General features: G+C 39.1%; 1 protein-coding gene across 2 annotated transcripts in view; it reads left to right on the top strand.

The window, feature by feature from the left end:
• The window catches only part of LOC106719239 (patronin), a 46,454-nt gene that overhangs the window by 19,086 nt on the left and 5,402 nt on the right, over positions 1-21,966 (top strand). For both annotated transcript variants that reach the window (XM_045679168.1, XM_045679171.1), the window contains exons 3-21: positions 8,448-8,663; positions 10,220-10,402; positions 10,651-10,895; positions 11,039-11,130; positions 11,902-12,036; positions 13,339-13,506; positions 13,771-14,025; positions 14,112-14,438; positions 14,771-14,890; positions 15,190-15,383; positions 17,161-17,220; positions 17,671-17,744; positions 17,958-18,243; positions 18,510-18,734; positions 18,817-19,740; positions 19,835-20,071; positions 20,168-20,369; positions 20,670-20,744; positions 21,102-21,191. In XM_045679168.1, the coding sequence (XP_045535124.1) occupies positions 8,448-8,663; positions 10,220-10,402; positions 10,651-10,895; positions 11,039-11,130; positions 11,902-12,036; positions 13,339-13,506; positions 13,771-14,025; positions 14,112-14,438; positions 14,771-14,890; positions 15,190-15,383; positions 17,161-17,220; positions 17,671-17,744; positions 17,958-18,243; positions 18,510-18,734; positions 18,817-19,740; positions 19,835-20,071; positions 20,168-20,369; positions 20,670-20,744; positions 21,102-21,191 (4,108 nt within the window). The remainder of the gene's footprint in view (positions 1-8,447; positions 8,664-10,219; positions 10,403-10,650; positions 10,896-11,038; positions 11,131-11,901; positions 12,037-13,338; positions 13,507-13,770; positions 14,026-14,111; positions 14,439-14,770; positions 14,891-15,189; positions 15,384-17,160; positions 17,221-17,670; positions 17,745-17,957; positions 18,244-18,509; positions 18,735-18,816; positions 19,741-19,834; positions 20,072-20,167; positions 20,370-20,669; positions 20,745-21,101; positions 21,192-21,966) is intronic.

Below are 21,966 nucleotides of genomic sequence, written 5' to 3' on the forward strand. Positions count from 1 at the left end.
TAACGAGTTAATGCCCAGCTCTGGTCGTGACATTAGAACAAAGGTCATTAGAACATCATTTTTTTTTCTACATATTTGATTTTGTTTTTTTTAATGTTAAAGAGTAAAAACCCATATTGTGTACACACAAGTTAAAGTATTTAGTTAAATGTTTTTGTATAAGTTGATGAACCTTAATAAACGTTCCCTATTGGCAAAGAACATCTGCTCCCAGTCAACGTCCTTGAAGATTGACCCCGTACTTGTCTCAATTACAAGTATACCATTGTATCGATCTCGCCAGTTATATGGGGTTGGTGCTCACAGAGACACGGGAATTGTGAAGTTAGTGTAATGTTGATAGTGTATACCGGACCTAATGTTTCGTGACCAATGATTTTAGAGTACGCCCTCTTCATGGACAGAACGGTTGGAATTTGCGTGTCCAAGGTATATTAGGTTGTTAAAATAATATTATGTATTTTGTTGTTTTTATGGATTAACCTATTATTTTTTTTAAACCTTGCCCTAATTTAATTAATATTTCGTCTTTATAGTTTTTAATCCTTTACATCGTTCATATCATTCGTTGCTAAGGCTGGTTTTACAGTCACGCGTTTCGGCAGCGCCGTCGGAGCGCGCGCGCTCGGATATGTATTGGGCTGGTTTTACAGTCACGCCGCTAGACGCGCCGTTGGACAGCGCGCTGTTGGACAGCGCGCGTTTGAACAGCGGTGCACCAAAAAACGACATTAGCACGGCGCGTTTCGCTGCTGTGAGACAGTCGTGTACAAACAGATACAAAATGAACGGCAATGCGGTTAGAGTACTGGCTATTTACTTTTTATGGAAAAAAAGGCAACAAAAACGTCGAAGAACAGTAGGTGTTGATCCTTATAACGCTACAAGGTTACTGAGAGGCGAACACGTAACATCTTTCTCTGATTTACGAGAAAATAGTTATAAATTTTATAAATATTTTCGCCTATCAACCAGCAGTTTCGACGAATTACTGTGCAAGTTAGAGTTTTCTTTACGAAGATCTTTATTCTTATCCTTATAAAATTATTCTTATAAAAATCATCGGCCGGGTCCCATAAACATCTTCTAATTCGCACTTCGTCAATTACTCGACCCGTATCGATGTGATTCATTTTGTACACAACAGTACCTAATGGCACGTCTCAACGGCGTGAGACTAAAACGCACAATGGCCGTAGAAGCGCACGAGCGGCGCGCGCTTCGACCGCGCCGCGCGAATAGGACGCGTTCAACGAACGGCGCTGCTCAAGCGCGCGAATTTGAAACGCTACTAATACCCCAATACATATCCGAGCGCGCGCGCTCCGACGGCGCTGCCGAAACGCGTGACTGTAAAACCAGCCTTGGGGTATTAGTAGCGTTTCAAATTCGCGCGCTTGAGCAGCGCCGTTCGTTGAACGCGTCCTATTCGCGCGGCGCGGTCGAAGCGCGCGCCGCTCGTGCGCTTCTACGGCCATTGTGCGTTTTAGTCTCACGCCGTTGAGACGTGCCGTTAGGTACTGTTGTGTACAAAATGAATCACATCGATACGGGTCGAGTAATTGACGAAGTGCGAATTAGAAGATGTTTATGGGACCCGGCCGATGAATTTTTCCACTGGAGCTATGGGGATGCGACGTATGCTGGATCTTCGTAAAGAAAACTCTAACTTGCACAGTAATTCGTCGAAACTGCTGGTTGATAGGCGAAAATATTTATAAAATTTATAACTATTTTCTCGTAAATCAGAGAAAGATGTTACGTGTTCGCCTCTCAGTAACCTTGTAGCGTTATAAGGATCAACACCTACTGTTCTTCGACGTTTTTGTTGCCTTTTTTTCCATAAAAAGTAAATAGCCAGTACCCTAACCGCATTGCCGTTCATTTTGTATCTGTTTGTACACGACTGTCTCACAGCAGCGAAACGCGCCGTACTAATGTCGTTTTTGGTGCACCGCTGTTCAAACGCGCGCTGTCCAACAGCGCGCTGTCCAACGGCGCGTCTAGCGGCGTGACTGTAAAACCAGCCTAAATTATATTAATGTCTGTCCCTATCTGCCCTTTACCTTTTGACACAATGCTCAGAATAAACCCTTTTAATAACTTCTGAAACTGTTGACTGACTGAAAACGGAACTGAAAATTTCAAGGTAAATATAGTTGATAATTGGAATTGCGATAAAAGTTAATTTCAGATCAATCCTTTGATGTTACAAGTTAGTACACAGTTCAGTTTTTTTGGTTTATTTTGATATTTGGAGACCAGATTAAGAACAATCAAAGAAGTTTTATCAATGTCAAAATATTGCCGCTGTATCTCTGTAAAAATGTTGTTAAGTATTCTGTACAAAATTATTAATATTATTTTTTTTATCTTAAAATGTAAAATCCCTGGCTTACACAGGACCAGGATCACGTTTATCATTACCTCTCAACGGCGAATAACCATGTATCATATTAACAATTTAACAAAATCTCTTATTTACTTGGTTTTAAAATTACAATGTTGTTTTTAAATTTAACTACAGCTACTATCAAAAGAGCATCACGAGTAGTAGCGTCTTTATTTTAATTATGCTGTATGCTAAATATGCATAATTCACTTTTTTTTTGTATGGAGTAATTAGTTTTTTTTAGCATCTTTGTAACTACATTACTTTGAATGTTAACTCGTGAAATTGAAAACGAAATATAGTCATGATTTAATTTAAAGAAATCATCAAAATTACTACAAAAATGCTAAATATTGTTATCTCTGCGTTTACCAGTAGAATTGAAATAAAGGTTTTGGACAACAAGGAATTCCATCCGAAAGAAAATCGCGAGCAGACGACTTTTTATCCCATTCATCGATATTTTATATCTTAAAACTCGTAAAATATTTACTTGCTCCTAATTATCTTTCTTGCATACATTGTGTGTGCCTAATTAGTTTACGATTTCTAACCATTATCACGTGTTTACTAAACCCCATAAGCCACGGCGTTATGCATCGTCGCCGCAGCCACGAATCGAAATAGCTCCTAATGAACGTATTTCGTCTGATGCGAGCTGCATACAACTTTTCTCACCGGAAACCTAGATATCGACCATTCCGAATACGGAGTACCAAGACGATAAAGTCGAGAATCGCTTGCATTGTTTCATAGCAAATGCAGAATTAGAGTTTCTTAAAAATAGACCATGCCATTTCCGTCTTGAGGAAATATTGCTCTTTTGTTCCTTTCTGAATTCGATGGTGGTTTTAGGGAATTTATATTCATTTGCAATTATAGATCAAGTTGTTATTTAAATGTGTAAGCATAATAAATAATAGCAGCTATTTAAAACATAAACAAAAGTATAGAGCTTTTAGTACTAAAAATAACCAAATAAAACATGTTAATAAAAGCACAATAAAGTAGGATATGAATCGAAACGTATCATAAAGTTCCGATATGTAAGTAATGGAAGTGTATTTGTTTTTTACGCCTTTAATATGTAAAAACAAACAGATTTATGCAAAACTTTCGTTTTATTAAAGAAGAAATTTTTATGAAAATTTCAAAAGCGACTTTGTAAATATTATGTGACCATGTTAAACGCTAACAATCAAAAAATAGCTATATATGCTATTATACGATTAGTTAAAATATTAACATCATATTTTATATTTACTTTTTCGTGTACCGTTTGCATTGCAGTCATTTGTCATCAGGTTTATTTACCTAACGAAAGGCAATCGATGGGGGACAGCTTTCAAATGACTCGGATATCAATCGGATTACGCATTTGTTGTCAGTGACCCAAAGCACGCCAATGAGTCATTTTTTGACTCACATTAAGTGTCATAAGCATCAAAAAATATTTCCTTAAAGTACTAGAATCAGCATGATAAAACAGGGAGACATCGTGGTTTTATTAATAAAACTCACCCAAAGATGGGTTTTTAAAAACCCATCTTTGGGTGAGTATAATTACTACTGTTAAATTGTTTACCGTATTTTGATTTGCCATTCATTAGTTATTTTGTCACTCTTTATTTTTTGTGTAAATCTGTGACGTGTGTTCTATTATCTGTGTGCGTGTAAATGTGTATTCATTTTTTTTTCTTTATTAAAATTATAATTAAACTTCCATATTTTATTACGAGGCGCCTATACTTATTGCTTTACTCTTAAACTAAATGGATTACCTTTGGATAGTGAAACGATTGTTCGATGAAACAGTAGCAGTATATTTGTCGTTTACTATTAGGAAAGTTACTTGAGTACAAAGGATGGTTTTAATTAGTACAAACAAGTCGTTGCCACTTTACGTCGTATATCTATCAGCGGAACAAAAAAAAGCGGCGTGTGTCGGATGTTACAAAGGCGAGCTCGGCGCCGCGTCTCCTTGACCCGCGCGGCTACACCGCACAACAAATATGCCCTTCTGTTTGTTATTTTTTTACATCTCAGATGCTCCCTTAGGGCTGAACGAAAGTAAATAATGATATCTGAACATTGTCAAACAACAGGGGGAGTGAACTACAGAATCAATATCACTTAATCTAATCGATGGTAAGACAAATTGATAATTTTATTACTATCAGAATGGGTTAAATGTACTGAATAACTAAGTACCTATATTGATTTCACTTAAACAAACAAGAGTTTACACTTACTGAAGCAGTCTGTGGTTTACTGATTAATTGAGATTCAATTGTTCCTTTTTTTTTAAAAACCAAACTGATAAAGTTGAGAAAGCGGTATATTATAGGTGGTTTTCATCAATTGACAAGTCCACATTTTAAAATTACAATACATCATCTCAATGAAACCGGTATTTCTTGTCAACCGCAAATCAATACTGCCAACCCTGACACGACACTCGTCTTAATTATTCTTAGCGGGACACGCGATACATCTGCAGAGATTTATCTAATTGACACGTACTGGTGGCTTTATTACATATGACTTAATCTTAAATGTCGGGATTAGGGCAATAGTTTATAAAGAAGCAACTAAGAACTGTTGTATCCAAATTTAGTAAATGTTTATCCAAATCGTCGTCATTACCTCATATATGCATGAACTCATCTAGGGGTTAGGAGCGTACCCAAAGTTAGGGTAACTAGGACATAGTTATCCACAGTGCGAGTTAGTTGACTGCACATCTTTGAATTTCTTAATTCTAATTTTCCACTATACCATGACACATGTCCAGTTAATTTATACGCGTTCATTGACCTATAGTAACATAAGAAGGCCGAAATTTAGGAAATTCGATAAATTTTCACCGAAATACATTCACGTTTTAACAGTCGGTTGCATAAATTTGACAACGCGACCGATGCCGACCAATTGTTCCAGATTAAAAGTGAGAGTGACTATGAGGTCGTGTGTCGGATAAAGTGGGCCGTGTGTAGGGTGACCAGACGTAAGCTACATCTTTTATACAACTTTGACAACTACACCTATTAGGGGCATAATGAAGAAAGTGTCATCGTTTACACTGGATTACACAATGCACTACTGGATTAAATGTTTAAACGCATTGCGAAAGTGATGGAATATACCGTCAAAAATCATTTGCAAGAAGATTATTTCTTAATATTTAAATTGGTCCCTTTTCTGTATAACGTTTTATAGAAAAGTAATAATTACTGCATTCCTTATCAAGGAAATATTTTGAATGTGAGTAATACTGCAATAAGAGATAAGATTAGAAACAATACAGCGAAATAAAATTGGTCAGAATCTTAATAGATTTCAAGTTATCAGTTTGAAAATTTCTAGCAATGAAGTCACGAGATATCATATGAGGAGGGGATTGTATTACGGTCAAAGACTTTAGTCTTACACAGTAATATGTATGCACGTAGTACTTAGGAAACCTTTTTTAGGATAATGTCCGTGTTTTTCTACAGTAAATATGGTCAACTCAGTCATATATCATCGTTTAGTCTTGTTTAGCACTTCATGGTCAATGAGATGTTAATGTAATGTCATAATGGGCGAGACAAACCTGTTTATTGTTTACAAGCGGCCCACTAATACTTTATTTGAGCTCCTTTTTATATCTGTGACCAATTTTTTTGGTAATTCAAAGTGCATAAGTTAAAATGTGCTTAATTTAACTTTGTTTATGGTCAGTTAAAGATTTATACCTTGTCTGGATATAGCTTGTACAAAAAAAGCGCATCTTACTGTTAATATCCCATCTACTCCTTGTATGGCATAAAATTTTAGTGTAATAATCTAGTATATCTATATTTGTTAAAAGTATGACCGTCCAAATACTACTGTTGTGACGTAACTTGTTGAGTACCAATCTATATAAATATTACTTTGAGATAGGCTTAATTAACTTTCATTGATTACGGAAGTTGGTCGAGCTTTCACAAAGTCTTGCCTAATAATATAACAAAAAATATGAAACCTACGTAAGCTGCTAAAGTAATAGACAAGCGATCAGTCCCGGCATAGATATTTGAGTGGTTTTTTTTTTTACAAGCTTTTGTTTGTCTCGATGTTTGTTATTAATTCTTGCAAATTAAATTTAAACCACATACCAGTTACTGATTGAGCTGATATTTTGCACAGTGTGTAAATCGTGTGGAAATGCAATGTTATGATGATATGGTGCTGATCTGGTGATAGAGCTAGAAGAAGGTGGCCATAGGAATTTCGAAATGAAATGACACAACCACTTTGAGTTTGGACTCGTTTGAATTGTCGACTATCTATTTAAAAATTTTAGTATTTTTATTTTTTAAATATCCTTACAATATAGGCTATATTACTTAGAAATTAGCACTCTAAAGACAAAAGAAAAATGAAACCGGTCCATTAGTTTTCAACATTGCTCGTATGTCTAACTGGGGAATCCAGGCCGACGACACTTGCAAATATTTGAACAATAGCGACGGACACGTTTACGCAAATGTAAGACAAGTCGGGTCACAGTTTACATATGTACTTATGTTCCTTTATTTATTTGTGTTTTTACATAATGTTTGTTGTCACCGGTAATACATGACAATTGACCTCTTGTATTGAATGTGATAATATGCCCATTAGCTTTGCTGATGTCTTACCAATATTATTGTTATTAATTATTTCATCACTTATATTATGTACTATCTATGTTTATTGTTTGCTGTACTTCAAGAAACTATAGTTACGCTCTGTCTTAACATGTAAAAACTAAACTTAAAAGATCAGTTATAACTTACATATGTAGCCGTTAACTTTACAAATATTTGTACAAGTTGGAAGCAAAATTCAACACCATTCGACTTATTGATCTGGTGTTGGCGCAACCACTATAACCGCAGCGCTAATTTATTCCTATAGTAGCTTTATATGTCTAGAATATTTATACTGATATGCGAATCTAAAATAAAAATGTTGACTTTATAGATAACTAGCTGTCGCCTACGACTCCGTGTGCGCGTAATTAAAAAAACTTAATAAGTATTCTACCTATATATACTTCCAGACTATGTTCTACATTTGTGCCGATTTTCATCAAGTTGATTTTCAAGAAGGTGTTCAGCCGTTAGGCATATACCTTCAAACAAACATCCATTCATCCATGTATCGATTTAAAATTTCGCATTTATAATATTAGTATGATTTCAAAGTTTAATAAGTAAAGTTTGCTTTAAGAAGTTCATTATATGTCTAAAAATTCTTATGACTTGACCCAATGAAACGTGACGTCACAGATCTTGATCGACTATTTTTAAATCTAAATTGTGAATGAGCTTTTTGACCGTGGAAACGAATTTGGACAACCATGAATTTACCTATCAGGCTACGATTCAAAACGTCTATCGCTCAATCGTAAGTGCACATACTTAGGCATTAATCATCTGTTCATATCGATATTTACTTCACGTATAAATAAATATGCGATACCAGACGATTACTACGAACTATCGGTACAAAATGAGGCTATGCAAAGTCTGTGTATGCTCGCCACCAGGACGACATAACCACGTGGTGTTAACTGTTACAAGAGTCGAGGTTTGTTTAACAAGTGATGTAACGTCGCCACGCCCTAGGCCGCCGCTCGGCACGCACCTTAGTACCTCAATGACGCAATCTTTGTCACTCCTACTGTACTTACTCGATAAGTGAAACAACTGTTTTTACATACCATTCGCAGAATAGAAAACAAACAAATACAACTAATTGATGAGTAGTAAAAGACGCAAGTCCTCAAACTTTTCAATTTAAAGACATTTTTCTATTAATATATCGACTCAAAGAACTTTATATGTTGGAATGACTTCACCATAAGTCTTACGATCTTTGTCGAATAATAACTGATAACATCTGTCTTACTATTATGCAGTATGCGACTTAGTAGGTATGCCAGTAAAGAAAGCTTAAACACAAAATTGACGACAAAATCAGATCTAAATAAAACTTCACATAACTACTTTGTATAACTATGTTTTTAATTTTTCCCTTTCAGGATCAGGAGCATCTTAAGCCGCCTATAGTTGGGGGTCTGGCGAACGCGGAGCTGTACTGCCTAGCGCTCGCCAACATGTACTCGGACCCTAACTACCACAGCCTGAGTCATTGGAACATCCTGCAGACGCTTGCGAGGAAGGGCGTTCCAGTGCCAGACCCCGCCGACTGCGCGCTCACTGAGACCGTCCTTATACAGACCAACCCCTTGAAAATGGTGAGTGAACATTGACTTGTCCTGAATAGAAAGATTGACTGACATATTTACATGTTAAGCAAGCTGAACAGCCTATCTTTAAATTGGGTCATAGAGTAACAGACATAGCTTTGTGTCTAGCTTTGACCTATACATTTATTCTTTGCTATATTATAAACCTGTAGGTTGCTTGCGACAAACATTCAATGAATCACATAAAAAAAATAATGCATCAGCTATTTTTACACGCAGTTAGTATAATGACCTTTCAGTTATGATAATTTTGCAATTTCTTCTTTGTAAATGATATTTGTTAACTAGAATGACAGTTGTTGCCAAAGTTCCAGAGATCAGATACCCCTTCATTTGCCTCCATGCAGATAACAAAAAATATAGGTTTCGTGAAACTTTTTTCTTATTGTTGGAATGTTTATTTTAAATTTTAGTTGTACAAATAGGTTAAATATTTCTTATAAAGCTGAGAATAAAGAAATCTACAGCCATTCTTTAGTTTACGATCAATTCAAAGGCGGAACCACTTAGCTTTATATGTGAGAGTGTAAAATTACTATTAGAAAGAAATGGCCAACAGTCGGCCATTTCTTTGATATCCACTTCTGCACAATGGACTTTAATTGAGTATCGGTCTCTTTACTTATTTGTATGGTTACTTAAGAAATCCTAAAACAAAAAGAAATATTATTCTGCGTTAAGTAATCCGGTTAGAAATTAAAAATTCTTGTCTAACGTGCAGGATCGTTTCGAAAATATGATACGAGTGGTGATTTATTTTGTAACACTTAAAATCAATACACAATTAAAGATAATTATTTATTGTATTTACAATTTAATCGAGTACAAATAAATCGAGTTTTGTTTATAAGTACATCGATTTTATTTTGTAATTTCCTCAGTCGCCGGTAACAAGGATATCCCTATTTATTTAACTCCCGTTCAATAAATAAAGTGAAAGGCGTGTACTAAACAAAATAAACGCTTATTCTGAATTTATTTGTATTGTTATTGGTTTTAAACAAACTCATCGTAATTTTGCTTGTAGCAAAATGTTCTGTTCGTACCGATAAAAAAATAAATGAGACCTTCGTGAACAACATTTTGTTAATTATATTTTGTTCATTTGTTCATTAATAATATATCTTTGATTAGTTGACATTATAATTTAACAGTTATCTCCAGGTATGTACATATACATACTGCATATATTATGTGTATCGAACGGTGCGAACTGAACAAACTAGTGTGGGCAGAGCCTTATTAGGCGAGCGAAAAGCTGTACCGTTTGAATCAATCCACCTTTATGGTCTCGATTGAAATTTAATATGACATCTATAAATCCGTAACACAAACTTGCCTCCTTAGAACTTTGAAAACCAGAATTCCTTCTTATTATATTCATGGTCCTAATATTGCGGACAATTTTTTTTCTCATGCCATTATGTCCTATGCATTTCATCGGTGTTGAATACATGGGCGTTTGATAAAGAAAATTAGACAACCACTTGCTCAATTATAGCCTTTATAAGTATGTGTTCAAGGTTTGCATTTGTACATTGCAGAGTGCGCACATGTGTGTGATGGAAGCGTTAATGGTGCTGTACGCGCGGGAGGTGGTGACTGGTGACCGGGTGGCAGCCGCCGTGCAGAGGTTCGGTTTCTCCCAGCAGTCAGCTATCACTGGCCACGAAGACGGCCTGCTCACGTGGATCAATGCGGCCTGCGCGGCTCTTAACAATGCTGAGGTAATGTTACTTCGTTAAGAACTTTATAGGTATATTAGCTAGTTGTGTGCTGTAGCCGTCATTTTTTGTGTTTTCAAATAGCAAAACTTATAGCAGTATTTGTTGATTGTTTCTGATTTCTTTACGCTTTCTTACGCTAATGAAAACAGGAGAGATCAATAATATGTCTTTGTAATAACTTTTAAACACACAAGATTAATAAAACGTAATACGGTTTAATTATTGCAAAGTTTTATTGCGTATTCCAGGATGAATCTTCAAGTAAAGTGCCTCCTCTGCGGTCGCTGCAAGAGGCGTGTGACGGCGCGGCGCTGGCCGCACTGATATCGTTCTATTGCCCGGAGGCGCTGCCGAGGTCGGCGGTGCGCGTGGGCCGCATGTCCTCCATACACGACTGTTTGCACAACCTCATGCTGGTGCGCGACTTCTGCCGCGATCGTCTGCCGCATGATGTCTTCCATATGATGCCCGAAGACGTCGCTTATATGCGCGGGTGAGTTTGTTTTGAATTACTGCCGTAGTGGAGGAGATAGACTTACTATTTTAATATTGTATAAGATAAATTTGGGTTCATGAATACAACATGAAACAAACCCTTTTAATTTTGTATTTAATGAAATTATCATCTATTTTCAGATCAATGCGTCAAAACTTAGTAGCGATGCTCGCTGATCTGTTTAATTTGCTAGAAGTGCATCCTGTGAAGTCAGTCAAATATCCGGGTATAGGTAAGAAGTTGTTTTACACTGGCTTCCCTAACATTTTATTTACTGATGTTGCATGCACTAGAACTCTAATGGGAGTATGTGGTCATAATATCAAAGGTCCTATGCCCACTAATTTTGTTTATATACCTTTATAAATAAAAGTGAATAATCGTGGGGTGGTCCAAAACGCTTTTTGTAACGCAGATGTAAACATTAGGCAAATCCGGGCTTTGTGGTATACCATTGATTTTGGAGGAACGTTTTGAATGGACGCAATACTTTTATTTGCAGTATATACTTTAAAGAATAATTATTACTATGTTATATCTGTTTTAAGTTAGATAATATAAGGAGGTAAGTCTCTTTAAGATATTACGAATGACGTAAGAATGTCGCTTTGCTGAATACCTATCTCATTCTATATCAGGTCACCCTGTCTTTTTCAAAAATCCCTAATCACTTCGATAATTCATTCACATTAATATCGATTGTAGTAAAATATCTGTAAATTAGCTAAGTACAAAAATTAAATGTTTGGTATAGTGCTCTGACAAGTTGTCAATATTATCTAAATTGTATTCATGGATCGGTATGCGCTTCGACATTAACATTCTGTCGCTAGTAACTCGCATCGGAACTCTGCTCTGAATGCATATCTCTGTGCGCGGGCGTCGCGTTGGTAAGTGAAGGCAGGGTGACTGCGTGTCAGCGTTTGCCCGTACGTACGTACGTGCGTGCGTGCGTGCGTGCGTGCGTGCGTGCGGCTGAGCGTGCGTGTGCGCGTGTCCGCAGCGCGCGCGGACAGCAACGCCCACGGCGTGCGTCACAAGCGCTGCCTGCCGCCGCCGCCGCCGACGCCAATCCCGGATCTGCGCGCGGACGCCCACGCCCACGCCCACGCCCACGCCGCCAACACGCCCCTGCCAGGTACCGAGTGTCGTGCTCTGTGTGTCCCACTCCCACTTCACATCGCTGCGGTACCAACCGCAACAAATGACAACCTACTGACTTATTACAAAAGAATCAGTCAGTAAACAATATTAAAACTATGTCAAAAAAATTTGTCATTTTATAGAAGAATTAACACATTAAAAAAAAATACAATCACATTACGAAGAATTACAAATGGTTGTCCTTCTACGATTGCAATCACAGGTCAGTTGACACCCCGAAGGTTTTTTTATATTTTGATCGTATGCTTTCTGTTTAGAATTAGCCTATTTGTATCGCCATTTAATTTAACAATGTCACAAATTCGACAGCGCTTCGCTTATTCTACACAACATTAATGCTTCACTGATCAATGCTGTGCATGTGTAACGGCTTTCTTAATGTTTTAACTTAAATTCATCATCAGACGAGGCATATCGGAGTTCTGACATTATGCCCTCAGGACTCCCAGGAATTTGTGATTTAATATGTATTGAAGTCCAATAATTTTGTACATTACGCTCAAACGAAGTAACATTTTAGAATTCATTAGACGTAACATGAATCATTACTATTTAATATAGTGCGACCATTATTTTTTGTCTATTTTGTATCAATTCTTTTAAGTGTGAATTGTTAACTTGTCTTATTATTTTTTCTAGTATCATGACTACAAAATTAGAATTATTACATTCATATAGAAAGTCTTAGTATCCCCTTTTTACATATTTAGACACTATATACATTTTAATGTAATTGCTAAATTGTTTTACTATTCTTGTTGTTAGGTACATATTTATTTATATTCATTGATCATAATAGAGTAGCCTCATTATGTATTAATTATATTGAACCTTATTCAGCTGTTGCTAGAGTTGAGTTTACAGTGCCGCGGAACATGCTTTAAGCGCACGTTTTTTATACAATTGATTTTAAACACATTATCGAAGTTAGTTTTGTGTCGAGCATTTTGCTAGTTGACGTGTTTTTAAACGAAGTACACACGCTTCAGTTGCTCCAAAATTACATTTATCATTAGCAGAGCGCATTTGATTTTGGTCAAAGTGCATTGCACTTATATTCGCCGCAATTTGAACATGAAATTTGTATTCAGTGTGAAAGTTAAGTATTAAGAGCACAGATATCGTTGCAAAATAATAGATGAGTGTGGCAACTCCAAATGCAATATATTACATATTAATCGAAGAAATGACTATAATCGTTTGTCATTTTAGCAGTTACAAGTTACTGTTATTGAATTTTGAACTGTATCGTAACTTAATATGATCGTGTTTGCAGTGTCACGGTCGCCGTCAGCGAGCGGTGTGCGGGGCCGCGCTGCGGGCAGGTCCGCGTGCTCGACGCCCGAACGTCGCAGTATGAGTCCACAGCGCGAGGAGTTTGTGGTACACAGGGGCCGCGCTATCACCACACTCTCGGCACTCGTACGACGTGAAGACGAAAACGGTAATATGCAAAAAGATTACTGCCGCTCTTAGAGGTGCTAGTTGGATCGGCTAGCGTTAGGGAATTTAGGTTTTCATGCAAATTCTTCCCACAGTTTACTTCCTATATATTCTATTTTATAAAGGTTTCAGACATGCTCTTTATTCACAGTCAGTATGAAAAACTTCAAAAGATAACAAAATTTCAACTGTAGTTTAGTAGTTTTATGTATATAAAAGTATATTTTTAATTGATTGAATTTAGTTTTAATTGAATTGTATACAGCCTACAGTCCGTACCCGGGTGTGGGGGTTGGGGGGGTGGCTGCAGGGCGGCCGTCATCCCGCGGGCCGCGCGAGTCGTTCGCGGGGCGGCGCTCGCGGCGCTCCTCCATCTCTGACGACAGCCAACTCACAGTGGAGAACTTCGGCGGCTCTCAGGACCGCCTGCACTTCGCTGGACGCAACCCGGAGAAGGAGCTCGCCACTGTCACCTCCGCGGCCGCCATGACGCACCAACGCAAGATATCCGCGCCCGCTGGTAACTTACTAATTTTATTTTCATATCTTAGCTAACACCTTTGATAGTCCTAGATTGGATTATTTTTTTGTATGTTTCGATTCCAGGTCCTATAGACTACAATCCTCCTCTCCGGTCATCGAGACAGGACATCCGAGGTTCAATACAGTTCTTCCACGAGGACTATCAGAATGGTCAAGAGGAGCGAAATAAAATGGAGCGGCAGCACTCCCAGCCGCAGACCACGGAGCAGTACCATCCTATAAGAAGACAACTCAGTAGTGACACGATAACAGTCAATCAAACCCACGGCATGAGTTACAAAGGAGGAGGGGATGGGTATTACCTCAATGATAGGGATTCCACTGATGGAGATGGATCAAAAACAAGCTTTGCAGATCTCAACAAGATTAGGAGCAACGGTGACCAGCAAGGTTTGTGTGATCTATATGGTGATGGTTTTTGTGATAACATATTTGTCAATGGTGATTTATATAATGTAAAATCCACAGAGTCTCAATTAAAACCAGAGATGATTGATGTCCAGTTTATTTTCAGTTAATTGTTTATCTTTACTCTGAGATCTATTTCTTATGACGTGTTAACGTTTATCACAATATTTCTATGTGCAGTAATAACACGCTTCATAGATAACAAATGTGCTTTGTGCTTTTAACTGTGACCACATATTCCCATTAGAAAATCAACTCACCGACTAACATTCTTGTTCTCCAATGGTGATTAACCCTTGAGTTGTGGTCGCCAGGGCTGGTGAAGATGAAGGGCGAGGGTGAACCGGAGCGGCGCAAGACTACCACGTTCTCGACACCACCACCAAACACCACAACTTGGCAGCAGCACTTCATGCAGCAGGAACACCAGCCCAGTCAGTTCTCATTTGTGTCTATGTCATTTGGTGTATTATTTGTTGGTTATGGCAAAAAACAAGCATTTTCGTTTTTTAATGTAATGTTTTTTTATGTGTTTAAATTTTGGGTAAAGCAGAAACGCTTTATGGGACCTCACTGGTATGTTGACCACATGCTCCATTTTCTTAGCTTTTTTTGAATAAACAAAACCTTCGCTTGATGACCAAATATACGATAGTCAGAACAGACTTTCATCAGAAAAGAGAAGGCTTAATATCATGGATACATTTGTAATATATGTTTGTGAACATTTCAGATGGGGACGAGGTGTTAGATGAGGCGACGTCGCCGAGCGGCGGTCAGGCAATGGCGGCGCAACTGAACAACATCCGGCTGAAGCTGGAGGAGAAGAGACGCCGCATCGAGCAGGAGAAGCTGCGTATGGAGGTGGCCGTCACACGTCGCAGCCAGCAGCTCGGACAGCAGGCATTCCTGCAGGCTGTCACCAGGGTACGTACACGTACTCCGACATATACGTACTCCAACGTACACGCACACGTAACTTCACATATATGTACGCACACTTTAACGAACGTATAGGTAAATTAAGATAATAGCCCGCTGAGGGAGCCGCTACTATCAGAAAATACAACACCTAAAGTACAAAAACAATCTAATGACACTTTTTGACATTGACAGGCTGGCATTAGAAAGCTTTCAGAATATAATTTCACTTATGCCCCCCTGTTGTTGACTGGCAAATCTGAACTTAGTTTTGAAGGTCTAGTCCCATATGCAAAGTATAAGCGTCTACACCGATTTCATCGTTTTTACGCGATAAACACAAATAACACAATATTAGTTAACTTTGGAAATACAGTATGCAAGCGTGAGTTGTGTGTGTCGTAGTTAGAAAGTTGTATTTTGTCTAAGGGCACAAATTTTACTTTGCAATATTATCTTTTTGGCCTTTGTTATAATTGTTTTATGTATTTGTGTGTATGTTTTTGGGTTATATGTTTTATGCATTATTATTACAGAATAAAGATGTCACATATTTAATATTTTTATTATATTTTCCACAAAATTTTTCTATTTTAATATTATTTAAATGTTTATGTCTATGTTCACACTTTAACAAATTACACACCAAAATGAAACCCACTTTTATAAAATAATTTTATAATAGTGGGTTATTAATTGTAACTAACTTTCACACTAACATATTTGTCGCAAAACGTAAAATATTTTTTTTTCTATTCAATAGGATGCATTTTTGCAATACCAGTTGGCCTCTTTGGTGAGTGGCCGGTACAGACAGTATATCGTCCTATTTTATTTGCCATAGCTCTTTACAGATCCGTTTTATTTTTTTCGTAAAATTTGAATTCCAGATCAAATTCGCTTACACAGCTTTCATCAGAGTATTTAGAATATCAATTATATTAATTTTAATATGAGCAATATTTAGTTTAAATCATTATTTCGTCGTCGTCGCAATTTCATGTGAATTTTTTGACAGCAATTGCAGATTATAAAAACTATATGCTTAATTTATGTAGGATAAGATAGCTTAAACATTCTAAGATACATTTATTAATATCTAATAGGCCTTTAGTGATTCATTTCATTGTCATATCAATATTAAAAAATAAAAAAAATTTAATAATTCTTCACATTACAAATTTATTTTGTAATTTTTAGCATGAAAATAGTCTTTTTTTTTTGAAGTTTTTCTCTTTTAAAAAGTTAATTGTATCGTTAATTCAGTAACGATGAAAAACGCTAATAAATAGCTTTGTATTTTTTTCGTCTTTTTTAGTCGTAAAACGTGATAAATACTTTATTGTTCAAAACTAAACACTCATTGCAACAGTATACATTACGTTATTTTCACTCGCGACATCTAGATTCACCCGCGGCACTACGTTACAAGCTTGAACGGTTATTAATTGTATATTATTGTACTATCGCCTTATAATTTATAAGTAAAATCACAAACAAGCAATGCTATAATAAATCTGCTATACAATACTGCTTTTAAATAGCTAATAGGATTGTCTATATTTGAACAGATGTAAAACGGAGTACTATTAATAACCGCTCATAGCTAGCGACACACTCGGTAACATATTACACTAATAGCATGTTTTACGCGGCACACGTACGTTGCGTGCGCGCACAGAGCACGGGCGTGCGCACACGCGTGCGCGGGTGGCTGAGTGCGTGCGCGTGCGCTCCGTACGCGTCATGTTTGTTACGGTGGAGGTGCACGGGCGTGTTGCAGGGCAAGGGAGCGCGCACGCCCGCTGATGATGACGGCAAGGACGAACATCACAATAGACAGGTAAATACGTCACGCTTTCACATCTCTTGCATTGTTTTTGACAAAAAAAAGAGAACAATATGTAATAAAAGTGTCACATCAGTTGAGTTCTTAACGTTTTTTTTTTAATATATTAAGTATACAGTTATTAATGTATTTTTTTGGTAATTCCAAATTATATCAAAAAATTCTGTATGTGCATGTTGTGATAAAAATGCATGTTTGAACATTTCGTAAATAATTTTGTTCTGTATTTTTGTTTGGGTATTTATTAGTTCTTGTGTTATGTTTTGTTTAATGTATATTCGTTGATGACAGCTGAAACCATCCAATTCGTTATAATTTTGTTAACTTGTGATTCAATTTTATTCATGTACAAATTGATGTCATTTAGATTTTTGTTACTTAATGTTCTGTACTTCAGAATGAGGTATAAACTTCAAGCAAATAATATCAATTATTTATTTCCAGGACATGGTTGTGGAACCCCCCGGCCAGTCAGCTGAGAATGTGGCCCTGGAGCAATACCAGCAGTCGATAGCTAAGTAAGATACAATTATACTGATCGAATATAATGGAGGAATTTGACTATAAACAATTATAGCTCTAAAGCATCGTAACTGTTGACGGTAAAATTGAAGAGGCAGGAATATGACATGTTAAAACAAGTCTTAAGACTTTATATAGCTCTATTGTTCATACAACTCTAGTATATGTGTGTAACAACAATCGCCACAATAAGTATCTAACCATTGCAGAATGAACTCTAGCCTGCAGGATATACAGAGTGACATCGCCCGGCTGGCCAGTCAGCAGAGCCAGTTGCAGCAGCAGCAGCAACAACAGCACCAGCAGCAGCAACAGCAACAGCTGCAGCAGCAACAGCAGCAACTGCAACAACAGCAGCAACAGCAGCTGCAGCAGCAGCAGCAACACCTGCAGCAACAGCTACAGCTGCACCAGCAGCAAGCTAAACAGCTGTTCCAGCAGCCGCCGCCTCAGTCGCCCTACCAGCAACAGTTCCAACAAAACATTCCACAATTGGTGAGTAAACATCGCTCAAAGTTATGAAATTTTATGTAAATTATTAAATTTGTATTTTGCTTCGACTTTAGGCAAACCTAAAGCACTAATATCCAACCACGGCAAGCTCTCTACGCTTTCTATGAAAAGAAATATTGAAATGGCTTTTACTAAATCCTGGCATTACAATAAATACCTATTCAATAAAAATGTAATAAACAAACAACTACCACACATGTGTCTTTGCATTGTATCTACGGCGCACACTAACCCTTGCGGTATTACAGCACAGTCAGTTCAGCTCGGCGCACAACGTGTCGCGCGCCAACACCACGCCCGGCTTCGGCTCCACACCTCACATAGCGCGCGACCTCTACACCTTCGAGCCTGACGACCAGCCCCAGTTCTACCTGCACGACACTCCCGCACACCCGCCGCGTCGCACCTGGGCGCAGCACGCGCAGCACGCGCAGCACGCGCACCACGACAACACAGAGCTGCGCGGCTGGCAGGTATTCCTTACTCCCCGCTCGTCATAACAATTTAAGGTGACAAGCGCTATATTGTTTAAAATCTTAAAATTGATTATTCCAGCTCCATCAACAGCAACAGCAGCAACAGCAGCAGCAGTACCCGCCGCACGAGGTGTCGCAGCGCACGTGGCGGTCGCCCTCCCCGCAGCCGCCGCCCGAGCGCACCTGGCACCCGCAGGGCTTCGTGCTGCACGACCGCACCAACCAGCCCTTCCCCGTTCATTACAACAACGACCGGTACCAGAACGGCACCGAGAACATTCGAGAAACGCAAAACCATTTAAGCTACACTGTGATAAACCCCAGCCACTACGTGTCCCAGTCGCCCCCCCCGGCGGCCAGCCCGCAGCGGCGCTCCAACACCCCGCAGCGGCAGGGCTCGCTGCCCGAGGTCTCCCGCAGGCCCGAGCCCGTCAGTCTGCAGCAGCTGCAGGCCCCCGCCCCCGCCCCCGCCCCCGTGCCCGTGCAGCCGCCCGACGACATGGAGCCGCAGAACATATCGTTCATCGGCAACGCGGAGGACGACGCGCTGCGCCAGGGGATAAACAGGCTGAACATATCGTCGGGCACGCGGACGTACCGCATACCGTCCCCCACGCGACCCTCGCTCAACAGGACCTCCTTCCAGCACATGGAGCAGGAGGAGAGCGAACAAAACGAGAAAGGCTTCTACATATCGTTCGATAACGAGCAGCCGAAGCGACCGAAGCCGCCGCTGCGGGCGAAGCGGGGCTCACCGCGCAAGGAGCGCTCCGCCGCCGAGCTGAGCCCCGAGCGCAGCCCCGAGGACACGTGGGACGAGCGAGAGGAGCTCGCGCCTCCCCCGGCTCAGGCCCCGGCGCAGGCCCCGGCGCCGGCGCACAGGAAGACGGGCGCGGCTAGCGACGTTTCGCAGCGAATGGAAACGCCGCCTAGAGAGCGCCCGCAGCGCACCGCCAACGCCGAGCCCGCCGCGCTGCTCATCGGCGAGCTCAACCCAGACCCCGTGCGTATATATTGTTACTTTGCAGACATTTTAAACCGTTTGTAGTGAAATGTTTAACTACGAAAATAACATCTTATCAAATTGTGTCTGTTAGAACTCAGCGGAGGAGATGGAGCGCAAAAAGGAGCGTATAATGCTGCTGTCGCTGCAGCGGCGGCAGCGCGCGGATGAGGCGCGCGCGCGGGCCGAAGCCGCGGCGGCGGCGCGGCGAGCGCGCGAGGAGGCCGCGCAGGAGCAGAAGTTGGCGCGCAAGGAGGAGCAGGCGCGCCGGCGCGAGGCCATCCTGCAGCAGTATAAGCTCAAGAAGGCCATCGAGGAGGCCGAGCGGGAAGTACGTCTCTATGACCACTTGCATATGATCAATACCTCGTACTTGGAAAAATGTTGCTCAATTATTAATAATCGTTTTCACTATTGTAAATTGTAGGGTAAAGTATTAGACAAGAGCGAGTTCATGGAGACGCTGAAGGGCGGGCACTCGCAGGCGGGTGTTGGGGGCGCGGGTGGTGGTACACGGCTGCGTGGCAAGGCGGCGCGCGCGAGGCCGAAGACCATACACGTGGACTCCGGCGCGCTGCACGCAGCTGAGGGCATGCTAGCCAAGCAGCCCTCCGCCACCAACCTCTCGGGTATACCATAATTTTTATGACATTTCCTCATACTTATTGATGTCGCTCTTTTATCTTTGTCTAATGAAATGTACATTATATTGCACTAGATGTTTTACTTTATTGCTGACATTAAAAAGTAACATAACCTAAAACTCGCAATAACTGGCAATTAATAATATTTACTAGTAGATGTTTTTATTGTTGTTTTTGGTATGTGTGTAAATAAATAACAAATTGACAACCTATATTAAACCATGCCCCTCCCTCTATGCGCATGCGTGTGCGTGTGCGGTGCGTGTGCGGTGCGTGTGCGTGCAGCGGGCGGCACGATGCGGCGCGACTACTACCGCGGCTCGCAGGACAGCCTCGCCGAGCGCGCTGGCCTCTATAGAGGTAACTAATACCGCTATAATCTTACTAATATTATAAATGCGAAAGCTTAGATGGATGTATGGATCGATGGATGTTTATTTGAAGGTATCTCCGGAACGGCTCAACGGATCATTATAAAATTTTGCACGGATGTAGAACAAAGTGTGGAAGAACACATAGGCTACTATTAAGTTTTTCTTTATTCGGGCGACGCCTAGTATTTAGAATAACCTAATTTAGTAATGGATAAAATATATTATGACTAATTGTGAAAATCCACTGAAGGAACAATGTATTAAACACGATATATTTGTAACATGTGTCAGTAATTGTAGCTTCTTTCATTTAATTCTAAAAGTTAGTAAAAAACATTTTCAGAGTCTCCAGTTGAAGATCGGGGCGGAGTCTCTCCGGGGAGTGCGTCTAGCGGCGCCCTGGGCAGGCGGGGCTCCTGCAAGACCTCACGAGGTCAGTATTTCTACAGATTTAACAACCCTCCGGCCCTTTGCAACCCTCGTACCTTAAGACTATATACTTGCAGTTCTCTCAACTCCCTAAGGTTTGATCGTTATTATTTTATATATTGTTATTTAAAAATAAAAAGGAAAAGTAAAAAAAAAAATTTTATATAACTAGATAATGCTAGTCTAAAAATTACAACAACACTTACGTAAAACTTTGTAAGTTAATTTAGATTTTAAAACAAAAAAAAAGTCGTAATAGGCTATAAAAATTTATGTTCGCGGAATATGATTTTTTTTCGATATTATATAGTGACTACAATTTTATTAATTGTATGGATTAATTGGATGGAGCTGGAAGTATTGGTCTGTGCAAAAATAACACAGTGTTCGCTTGTCTACCCCCTTTCTCTTTTATTTAAGATTTGATCAGAAAAATTGCTTTTGAAGTGGACATTGATATTAACTAAGATACTTGATTGATGATATATAATTTCAACAAACTTATTTTTAATTATTTAATTTCAACAAACTTATTTTTAATTGTTTAATTTCAACAAACTTATTTTCATCAAACAAGTTTCTTAGTTCAATTTGTTTTGATCTTTAAATATTTTGAATCCAATAAGAAATTTTCCAATTTGAGTCATATTCTTAGACTTTTTGGATTCGGAATATTTATCTTTTTTTTTTTAAATATGATAAACTTTTTGTAAAGTTGTACAAAAAGTTTTTTAATTACATAGATATGTTTGTTCACGTGTGTTTTGAAGTGAGGTCGC

This window comes from Papilio machaon, chromosome 1 (genome assembly GCF_912999745.1).
Source record: "Papilio machaon chromosome 1, ilPapMach1.1, whole genome shotgun sequence".
Classification (NCBI taxonomy): Eukaryota; Metazoa; Arthropoda; class Insecta; order Lepidoptera; family Papilionidae; genus Papilio; species Papilio machaon.